General features: G+C 36.6%; 1 protein-coding gene across 1 annotated transcript in view; it reads right to left on the minus strand.

The window, feature by feature from the left end:
* Positions 1 to 12,053, minus strand: part of LOC149219092 (uncharacterized) — a 259,733-nt gene that overhangs the window by 41,032 nt on the left and 206,648 nt on the right. The window contains 1 exon segment of the mRNA XM_089384255.1: positions 6,710 to 6,788. Coding sequence (XP_089240381.1) covers positions 6,710 to 6,788 — 79 coding nt within the window.

Consider the following 12,053-nt stretch of genomic DNA (forward strand, 5'->3'; position numbering starts at 1 on the left):
AGTCTATGTAAAAGTGATTTGGGAATAATCCTAACTATTTGGTTAGGTTATTTTATTACAAATTGCTTAGTCTGCTAAATTATATTTGTCTCGCAGAAATGGGTAGTCTGTGAGGGTCTATTTCAGATGGGTTTTCCCCCTTGTGATGTAAAAAATATAAAAATCATGATGTAAAGTGTCTTGAGGGTTAGAAGAATAATTTATCCCCTTATAGGTTGATTGATTAAATTTTCTGGCCAAAATTAATTAAAATCCTAAGCCAGAAATTTAATTAATTATAGGTCTTAGGTAAACAATTAAATTTAAATTTTCCAAAGGCAAAATTTGTGGGTCCTTTAAAAATTAAATTTTAAGAGGTCCAGGGGCTAAGGTTAATTGATTATTTTGCTAAATTTTAAGCCTTTGGTCCCTAGGGTTAAGAAAAAATCAAAATTTTGAGGAAATTAATTCAAAAATTTAATTTTTGAATTAATTAAAATGCATTTAAATGAAAAATTCGAAATTTCCTCAATAATTAAAATTTCGACAAATGAAATTAAAAGAATTTTGATCCTCATCAACGGTCGAGATTACTTTGACAAAGATCACTCGAACTAGCCATTGGAAGATTTATCTTTAAATAAGAGGTCAGTTGTCAGTTGAGATATTTCGATCTTTGAGTCGTGCTAAGTGAAAGCTCTATTGTAATCCTTTTTATGAGCAATAAAGAAAGACTTTGGGGTTAATTCTTGCTGGTGTTACTCTTCGTGGAAATGTTGTAAGATGTGTTATTTTCATGCATAGATTTCCTTTTAGCCATTGATGATAGCTTTCTGAAGAGTGATTTGAGCACAGGTATCTTGCTCAATCACTGGGGTTTGAATGGTAATTTAAGTTTTGAATATAATAACAGGTATCTCTATTAAATCTGAATTTTATTATCGTTTTCTCGCTCTACGTTGATGGTTGAATTGAGTTGTGTAAGAAATTCTTGATTTTTAGATCATCGGGCATTCGGGGAAGTTTTCAGTTGGACCAGCCAACTCCCAATTCGTATTTTTTGAAGAGCCCAGCTTGATTGGATCTTGGGCTTATCATAAGAAATTTTATTGTTGATGCATGAAGGGTTTTGGGCGAAGCACCTCTGTTTAAAATCAAAATTTCAATTTTTTCTGTGCTAAATTGATAAATCTGGCTTTTAAGAGCCTTATATTATCAGATCTGGAAGCAGAGTTGGACTCACACTCGCCAAATCTGATAGATCTGTTATTCCTATGCATAGATCTGTAAAAAAAATTTAACTTTTCTGACTAGGGTTTCATTTATTTTTATATATCCGGGTTTTAGGTGTTTGTGTTTTCAGGTACAGGTTGCAGATCTGAAGGTAAAGTTTGATTTTGAAGCCAGATCTACGCTCTGGAGGGTAAGATCTGGCCTCAAAATCAACTTTTGCAGTGTCATTAATTTTTTAGTCCAAGGGTTTTCAAATATCTCAAATATGGAAATAATCTTACGAGGGTTTCATCGATAAATCTGAAGTACAAGTCTGAAATTCGTTCTTTCTAGGTTGTCTGGAGTTTGGGTTGCTTTCCTGAGACTCTCGAAATCATTTTGCAGGGATACTGTCTAGATTTGTTGCAGTCTAAGGGTTTAAATTTTTTTATTTTAAATCTGGAAAAATTCTAATAAGGGTTTCATATTTTTCTTAAAAAAGGAATCCTTCAGATTTGGAAAGAAAATTTCAAACAGAATTTTTTTTGGAAGTTTCTGGGTATTTTTGTTGCTGCCTGGGGTTTAGGTTTCACATCTTGCTGAAGAAGTTTCAAGTATTTGTGGAAGAAACGTTGCTACAAATCCTTTGTCTGTTGCCCATCGCTGCCTTTCTTCACTTTCCGCTTTCATTTCTTTGATCTGAAGCTCCATAAGCCTATGTTTTCTTTCCCACAGCTCCGTCGAGCTGCCAGACTTGCGTATTTCCTCACCCGCTACCAAAACCTGCAAAGAAATCGAGATCCTTGAGCTTTCCAATCTGTTGTTGCTCCTCATACTCTCGTTGTCTGCCAAATTTACCTCCTCAATCTGTTGTATGCTAAACCCTTGCTCCCTGTCCATCGTTGCTCTCCCCTCATCACATTTCTTTCCTTGTCGTCCGTTGGTTCTCTCCGCTGCTCCCTCTTTGCTTTTCTGCATCAGTCGTCCAGCTTCCATTACTCCTCTCCTTTCCACGCAAACCTACACACAAATTCTACGCAGCTCCATTGTTTTCTGCGGTCAATTTTTTTCTTCCTCCCGTAACCCCTCCAAAGCTTCACGATTTCATTTTTTTTTTTTTGGGTCTCTATGCATTTGTTGAGTTAGGGTTAGGGTGATACATTTCAAATTCATTTTAACTTTTATATCTGTTATATTTTAAATATAAAACATAAACAAACAAAACAAAACAAAATAATTCGATTCTAAATTTGATTCTTATTTTTTTTAAATTCCTTTTTTAGGCTTCGATTTTTTGGTTTTGTATTGGCTTTCGACTTTTTGATTATTTGTTTGGCTTTTAAATTATTTTTTTAATCAATTCGATTTTGTTTTGATCCTTTTATATTTTGACTTTACTTGTTTTCATTTCATTTTTTTGATTTAAAATTCTAAAACTTAAAAAATCTAAAAAATTTAAAAAAAGTTCTAAACATTAAAAAAATGGAGCTTCATTTTCATTTTTAATGTGACTTTGAGATATCCTAAAGTTTTAAATCGAAATAAATTTCACATTTAAAGGTTTTAAATTTTTTATGTGACCTCTGGCCCATTAAATTTTTTTTTTAAATTATTAAATCCTTTTTCGATTTATTTTGGTCACATTTAGTCTTGCTTAGCACATCGAAAAGTTTTCCTAAAGACTAATCAAAATTTTCAAGGATAAAATCTAAAGAAAAACTTGTGTGGTATCAAATTTTTTCCTTAGTTAAATGTGCTTAAATTTTTATATCTAAAGGTTAACTATAGGAAGATGGTAAATTTCCTAAATTTGGGTCACTAAGCATAAATATTTCAATTCTAGGATCTAAATCAGTTAGCATTTAAATTTCATGGTTGTTTAAAGTATTTGAATCTCTTAAAATTTAATTGCTAAGACATTGTGCATCTGTTGAATATTTTGCATCTATCTATCGTCATTGCTTGGATTATTTAATGCTCGTTACATGCTAGACATTTTGCAAATGTTTTCAAGTGATTGTTAAAGAATCTTGTTGTGGAATTATAATAGATTGCATATCTCTGTTTCCTAAGCTAAGAATACTTTTGAGCATTTGTTGACATTGATATCGAATTGCAAAGTAGTTTTTGTTCTCTTTGCGCTAAATTGTATCAAGAAGATTTGAAATAAGCTGGTGTTTTAATTGTGATATATTCAAGAGTTTATCCTTTAAGTCTTCATCTAATAAAGTGAACATCTCATTTGGGTAATTGAAGGCTTTAGCAACGCAAGTGTTTCACCATCCTCGAGTCTAGCTTCATCTCATCTTCCAATGCATTTGCATATAAGTTTACTTTGCATAGATAAAATTTACTTCCAAGCATAAGCTTGGTCGATAGACAGATAGATCTCCATCCATTTTTTTTGAGAAGCCTGTTTTAATAGTACTTAAAACGGTGACCTTGCAGTCATTAGAGCCACAACTCTCTACAGCGCTGGAGGCACTAGGTATGTTAGAAGTTCGGGAGAGGTATCATTAATCACACCTTAGTGTGCTTCTCCTGACCTTCTATCTGCCAATTACTACGAAATCAGGCTCAACACAGAAAGGATTGAAGGGTTCACAATTTAAGCAGGCATTTAACTAAAATCAATCAAGATTCTTGCATCTCACATTAAGTTTTAGACTTGCATTTCATATAAGATAGTCATTCACCTAAGCAGCAGTTGCTTATCGATTACTTGGTCTTCATTTCCCTAGCAAGATCGTTGACTCCATAAGGCATTGGTATTAGTCGTTTAAAATCTAATCAAATCCTAAGTCTTGCTAAATCTTATTGAAGTACTTGATTGCCTCGCTGTGTCTCCCGAACTGGTTGATTCCCAACTAATTCTTCTTCATTCCATTTTTCCTTAGGGTCTACTCCCCTTAGCCTGCTGTTGAAAAATAACTTAAATGGAGAGATTGGGGATCAGGGTGACAACCCCCGATCTGAGCGTTGTCGCAGTGCCTAGACATTCTTTGCGACAACAGGTTCCTAAGTCTAAACTTAAGAAAATAAAAATATTAATGGGCATTAATAAAAATATCGTTGAGAAGCTTCTAAGAGGCGAGGATCAAGTCTGTTTTAATCTTAGTTGTTGATTAGAGACTTAATCTCGGTTGTTGATTCATCAACAAGAAAAGTATAAGAGGAGGCTTGAGGGTCAGTTGGAGATACACCAAGTGATCAGTCAGTTCGATTTTTCTGGGGCGAGGTTTGCTGAGAAAATCGAATAGGTGATCTGAGTTGTAGTGAGAGGGGCAGAAGAAGATATTTGGATCGAAAAGGAGTTCCGATCCAAAGAGTACCAGGCAGAGAGGCAACAATAGCATCAGAGAGGCAGCATAAAGGCCTACACAACCCAGGAAGGGGCTCATGCAGTGCTAACGCAGGCCAAGAGGGTCTCTTGCAGTGGTAGTGCAGGATATTCGTCATAAGTTCGAGATTTTGCCGGAGAAGCGAGTTCTGAGACGAAAGGGCTGAACAACAGTGTTCTCCAGCAAATCGATCCAGCAGAAGGGGTGATGCAGTCTCCTAGAGGCAAGACGCTGGCCCAAGCAGTGATTGCGCTGGGATTTTGCAATGTTTGCCGGATTCTGGCCACTTAGTGGATCAGTTGTGACTTGGAAAACAAGGTAAACCCTTGTATGTATTTCTTGCTGCCAATATTTCTTTGAAAGGTTAGCCGGTGTGAGAGGCAACCTGTTGTACTTAGATTCTTCTTGCTTAATAATACAAACCCTCTGTCTGTTGCACTGGTTTTCCCGCATTGGGTTTTTCCAGGGATGTGTTGTCCAAAAATAACGGTTTCCCTTGTGTGTTTATCTCATATATTTTTATTTTATGATCTGTATGTCAGTGTAGTCTGCAGTAGTGCTTTTCATCACTGTTTATAAATTAAATAACTTGTTGAATGTAATAACAAGTAGGAGATAATAAACGAGTGATTGCAGTAGGATTTCTGATGTGTAGATTCATAAATTTTCACATCAAGTAGTGAAAATCATCTCCAAAATGCCTATAATTGCTTATCATTTGTTTGGAGATTATTTTGGTGAATTCTAGTGCTAACATCGAATAGCCTAAGGTGGAATTCACTCTTTTGTTTCAAGTTCCATATTACTTCATATATATATATATATATATATATTTATTATGAGCTTGATAATAACATAATTGGGTTGTTTATTTGTTGCATATCTCAAACCCTAGCTAAATTGTTCAAAATGTCTTGCATATAAGTGGAAAATCTCTTTCTTGGATGGTTTATTCTTCGAAATATGCATTTATTCGTCATAAAAATAGGTTTAGAAGTGTGGGACAGCCTTGAGCTAGTCCTTATTTCAGGATATGATTGATTAATTCTCAAAGCACTCATTAGAACATCAATTTATTCTTGCCAATTTCATTTCTAATGTCTTACAGTAGCTTAAAGTGGTTTATTTCAAGCTAACTCACCTAGTTTGAGTTTGAGTTTGAATTCGGGAACCTTGAAACTCGACAAGAAAAAATTTAGTAATAAAATATCAGTCCTGGCATCAATACTGTATGAGACATCTTTCACACCCAAACATGAGATTGGGTTCCTTGCCCAGTTTTAAAAGCCAGATTCAAGCTGGCAATCCAAATAGATATGAAACTAGGCCTTCAACGTCCTGCATGTTGTTAGAAGGATTGGAACTGAAACAAGGCCAAGATATATCAGAAGTATGGCAGTTAATAGTAACAAGTGACTCTGCCATAAACCTGTGTTAGAGGACTTTCTAAACAGACTCTAGAGGATTAAATCCAAGCTATTAACTTGACTTTTTCACTTATACAGTGTTCACACTTATCTTCCGGGACTTCGTTGTTGACCAGAGACTAGTAGATGTCCTGGGAGTCCTCCACCCAGGCCCTAAGATGACAAGTTCCCGATGTTGGCCCCAGCCATTTTTCAGAATAAGAAATCATCAGAGGAGGCAGTCTAAGCTAATGATGGCTAGGAACCTATAGTTGTTTTTCCTGATCTGGCCAATGATGATGGGGCCCCACTCCCAATGACAACAACGTTATTCTACCAACATTATTATTTCATAGGACACAATTTATAGTTGTTCATGTCAACACCTGACATATACAATTCCTTCATTTAATGTATACTTGTTATCCAATGGTTGAAAATAGCTTTGCAGAGTATCCACTGAGTGTATTTAAGTTAGGCAGGTGGTTAGGATGGGTCAACACAGGTACTTTCTTACATATTTATTCTATGACTGGCAGTAATTCAAGACGTTAAAATACAACCATTCCCCGGATATTCAATGTTTTTAATATATCAGTTGCAGTGAAAAGTCTTATAATAATCTCCAACTGTGATACCCTAATATTATATTGAAGGAATATGAAAGAGACTAGTTAGCTTGATAAAAAGGATCATTCTTAACATATGCACCTATCTAACTTATTTAGCTTTCAAAGAAATTCAAAACATGAGAAAGCACAAAAGCGTCACCTGTGAGTGGACTCATTGTAAGTGGAGCAATAATTGTTCCAGAAGAACGAATGCTCGAAATGCAACCTTGCACTTTCCCCTATAAGACAGTTAAATATAACAGATCAAAGTATAAGTAATCAAGGGAAATAATTTTACCTAAAATGTTAGATATTTCATATAAAACCAAACTATGGTAAAAACTTGAAATAAACATGAACTTAAAAAGATCAGAACCAATTCTTCTCCAAATTTATCCATCATCTTTATCATAAAATAAAGCTATTATCTTTGTCTTTTGACTAGGTGCAAGTTACACTCGTTGCTTTTCATCTTCTTCTCCTAGACTTAATATATGGTATCCTTCTCCAATGGCTTATCAACTTTTGGATTCCAGTCTATTATATTGAGCAGTTTGATTTGATTAGCTTCTTCTTCATGTGGCACCCATAGATTGTGCAGCTTGATGTTATCCATTTTAAATGCTAGATTACTGCCTAAGTATGGGAACAAGTCTAGTTCCAAGGCATTGTTTCTCTTCTTTCCAGTGACCTAGAAGGGTACATATCTGATTGATTTTATTTTCAGTCTGTCCACTTAAATTCTTCCTTTGGCAAATGCAACCATAGTTGGTCTCCGATAAGGAAATAATGGTTGAACCCATTCACATCATTTAGGTCCCTATACTTCTAATCCTTTCACAATGTTTATGACACCTGAATATGTGCCCCTTTGATATGCTTGATAAACTTCCCAACTGTAGTAGAACAATTTCCTCTAATTTGTACTTTGGCAGAGTGATCTTAGATTCTCCACAGGCATATCTATCAGTGCTTGAGGTTGAAACTTGAAATCCTAGACATGGTTTGAAAGTTGACCTGGTTGGTGGATCCATGAATGGATTTGTTGAAGCTGTATTCAGTTTCACTACATAATGAGTGCTTGTACCATTTGTTTGTAGGTTTAAACTTTAAAGACTGCTCTTCTTCAGGTTGATATCAATAAACATCAGAATCTTTCACAAATCCAAGTAGGATGTGCTAACTAAAAATTATTCTATATTCACTCATCTGAAATTGAGATTGAAATCCTAGGCATTCTTCAAGAGACTTATAGCACACATGTTTCACCAACATGGATACTGTGCAGAAAAATTTAGTTCTCTGTTTGCACTACTGATTCAGTGGAAGCTCTATTTCTCCAGCATTCAATCAAGTATATCCCTGAAAATTGGAGAGATATATGTATACTTCCTACCAAGTAATAAACTCTGCTAACTGGAGGTGTCCACACAGCACTAACTCTGTCAACCAACTCCAAACTCTGTTTATTGCAGTTTGCAGTTCTGTAATGCCAAATTAAATTTATGTTGCATAGGACTGTTGCCAGTTGAATGTCAATCAGTGGTAAAGAAATTCATTTCCTATTGTGTGAAGAAATTTAGCAATAAAATCTGTGGATTTGTTTTTGATGTGCAAATGCAACACTCTTCAGGACATACCATCGCATGTCTGTAGCTACCCAATAGAAATCACCCACCAATGTTTCCAATCCAGCGAAGTTGTGCACAGTGTTGATTGACAGTCAAAGGTTCCAGCAATCTTATTGATATGGTTTACTAGCTAACCAGAGTTGATTCTACTGTAGAGTTCCCCACTAACCCAAACAAATCAACAGTAAGTCGTTGTATACCTTTTAACCGATTGTGTTTTTGATGCAATAGGCTGTATCAAAAGTCCCCCACAACATTCAAGCAAGAGAACTATCCCATCAAGTTGATTAAGAGAAAATTCAAGGTGTGGGAGTCAACACACGTTGGGCATGAGCATTGTGAATAATGATGTTAGTTTTTGTAGCATCGGATGTGTTCTAGCCTTGCAATTTTGTGGAGAGGTTAGAATGCAGGAGATCTCCAAAATCCAGAAATCGTTTCTAGAAATTCCACCTAGAAATGACTTAATTAGATTATTACTCATTTTTTAAATATTTCCAAGTCTAAACTTAGGGAATATGACTAATTAATCATAATTAATTAAGTCAAGGTGTGAATGTTCTAGAAACTCACACGGATTGACTTCAAGTTAATTCTAGCCATCGATTAAGATTTAATCTTGGCCATTGAAGTCTCAACAGAGGATTATAAGAAGTCGATGGGGCTTGGAGAAAACACTTGTGTAGTTCGATTTCCTAAGTAGCAACATTCAGTTGCTGGAGAGAGAGACAGAGAAATCGAAGCAGTGAGAGAGGGGCAGGAGCAGTGAAGCCGGAGGAAGGATTCCAATTCCGGTGAGTGCATTTGCAGAGAGGCTGAGGAGCCACAGTCAGGCTGACGTAGAGCAGCGCAGTAGCGTCTAGAGGAAATTTCGAAATCGCTGGGGAGAAGCAGATTTTTAGTGCCAGACGCTGGGCAGAGTTTCCAGAGGCTAGGAGAGATATTTTCCTAGACAATAGCTGATTAGACGGCTTGGGGAGAAGCTGTTCTGAGTTGAGTGTAGGAGCAACTGCGCTAGGGTGGCATAGTGACTGCGCAAAGGCAGTTTGAAGGACTCAATTTGAGATGAGGTCAGAGCCCAGATTTGCCTGTGGACTGAGGAAATTCCTCACTAGATTTTTCTTGCTAGTTTTTCTCCGTAGGATTGCTAGTTTCAGCATCCAGTTGTACTCCAATTATTTCATTGTTGCATAATAATAAAACCCTCAGCTGCTGCACCGGTTTTCCCAAGTTGAGTTTTTCCGGGGACATTGGTCTAAAAATAATTTGCAAAACCAATCTCTAGCATCATCTTCCAAAGATAGGACAAAAAGTCGCATCTTGATGTCTTCATGATCATAACATGAAGATCTACAACACATTATCATACAACGAGTAAACCTTAAGATATGTTTTGCAGCAATGATTTCATCATTACCTGTGAACAAAGGCAATTTATTAATGGCATTTTCTGGAATATCATGAAGAATGTTAGTAAAATGACACGGGGCAAACAAGTCATCCATGATGATCTGCTTTAGGGGAAAGGGGGCTAATGGATGTCAGAGAGAAATCCTTGTTCAAGAAAAACAAGAGATCCACAAGAAGTGAGCTTCTAGCAGAAATTCTTGTAAGAAATGAAAGAAATGGAGTTGCCACTTGAACATGAGTCTAGCTCCAATATCCAAAAGGCAAAAAACCGAAAAATTAGTCAAGGATCAAGCAGATTGATATCAAGGAGAGCTTCCTGCGTGACAAGAATGGATGAATAAGTGGAGTCGCCATCCAAACAGGAAACCAACCTAAACGCCAGGTACTAAAAGTGTAATTGAACAAGATGATAGAATTAGTGAAAGGAAAAAGGATAAGGTGATGAGAAGATGAAGAATGATGAAAGAAGGTGCTAAAAATGTGTGGCATTAGTGGGACAATGAATGGAAAATGAAGGATCAGAAGATGATATGATGATTATGAGAAATTGTTGTTAACCCGGACAACGAGCAAACTCGTCCCTAGCAATGGTGCCAAAAAATGTTGTCGCCCAGATTGTACAAGTACCGCGACAACGCTCAGGATAGGGGTTGTCACTCTGATCCCTGCCACTTTGTTCTAGTTGTCTCCCAACAACAGGCTATGGGGGGTAGTCCCTATGGAATGAAGTGAAGGAAAGCAAGTTGAGAATCAACTTACATGGGAGACACGGATGAGTGGCCAAGCCACTTTGTTGAAATTAAGCAAGATTATTGATTAAATTAGATTTCTATTATGAGACTAATGCCTTAATGGAGTCACAAATTCTTGCTTCTTATGAATTGAAACCAAATGACTGGATGGACACTCGTTGTTTGAATGATTTACTAACCTATATGATATGCAAGTCCTAGGACCTATGTGAGATGCACTGATCTTGGTAAATTTTAGTTAAATGCCTAGTCTAAGTGTAACCTTCCTTTAACTATTTTGAAGTTGGGCTCCAGGGTAAGTTGTGGAAAGGAGGCTAACAAGAATGTTAGTAAAATGACACAGGGTAAACAAGTCATCCATGATGATCTGCTTTAGGAGAAAGGGGGCTAATGGATGTCAGAAGAAATCATTTTTCAAGAAAAACAAGAGATCTACAAGAAGCGAGCTTCTAGCAGAAATTCTTATAAGAAATGAAAGAAATGGAGTCGCCACTTGAACATGAATCTAACTCCAAGATCCAAAAGACAAAAAACCGAAAAATTAGTCAATGATGAAGCATATTGATATCAAGGAGAGCTTCTTGCTTGAGAAAAATGGATGAATAAGTGGAGTCTCCATCCAAACAGGACACCAACTTAAACGTCTAGGTGCTAAAAGTGTAAATGAACAAGATGATAGAATTAGTGAAAGGAAAAAGGATAAGGTGACGAGAAGATGAAGAATGATGAAAGAAGGTGTTAAAAAATGTGTGGCGTTGGTGGGACAATGAATGGAAAATGAAGGATCAGAAGATGATATGATGATTATGAGAAATTGTCGTTAACCCTGACAACGAGCAAACTCGTCCCTGGCAATGGCGCCAAAAAATGTTGTCGCCCAGATTGTACAAGTACCGCGACAACGCTCAAGACAGGGGTTGTCACTGTGATCCCTGCCCACTCCATTCTAGTTGTCTCCCAACAGTAGGGCTATGGGGGGTAGTCCCTATGGAATGAAGTGAAGGAAAACAAGTTGAGAATCAACTTACTTGGGAGACACAGATGAGAGGCCTAGCCACTTGGTTAAAATTAAGTAAGATTATTGATTAAATTAGATTTTCTATTATGAGACTAGTGCCTTAATGGAGTCACAAATTCTTGCTTCTTATGAATTGGAACCGAATGACCGGATGGACACCCACTGCTTGAATGATTTACTAACCTATATGATATGAAAGTCCTAGGACCTATGTGAGATGCAATGATTTTGGTAAATTTTAGTTAAATGCCTAGTCTAAGACTCTAAGTGTAACCTTCCTTTAACTATTTTGAAGCTAGGCTCCAAGGTAGGTTGTGGGAAGGATGCTAACAGGACACAAGCTAGGGCCTAATTAACGATACCTTCTGTTAGGCTTCTATCACCCGATGCCTCCCGTGCTGCGGAGACTGTGGCTCTGACGACTGAAAAGTCACTGTGTTAACCACCAAAGAGTTGTCGAGGCCCCTCAAGCTAGATAAGAAGGGTTGTCCTATGTCTCTATCAACCTAGCTTATGCTAGGAGGTAAATTATTAATGCAATCTAAATCTAATATGCTTATGCAATAGATTATGGGTGAGATTATCTTGAGTTAAGATTGCTTAAGTTATTTAAGTACTTATTGAGAATTTTTCTTAAGGCAAGAGTACTTAACAATGTTGTGATACAATCTTAAACAAGATACGTGTTAAGAG

This window comes from Pinus tabuliformis, chromosome Q (assembly GCF_031772625.1).
Source record: "Pinus tabuliformis cultivar Carrire ecotype Pingquan chromosome Q, CPIR1, whole genome shotgun sequence".
In the NCBI taxonomy this organism is placed as follows: domain Eukaryota; kingdom Viridiplantae; phylum Streptophyta; class Pinopsida; order Pinales; family Pinaceae; genus Pinus; species Pinus tabuliformis.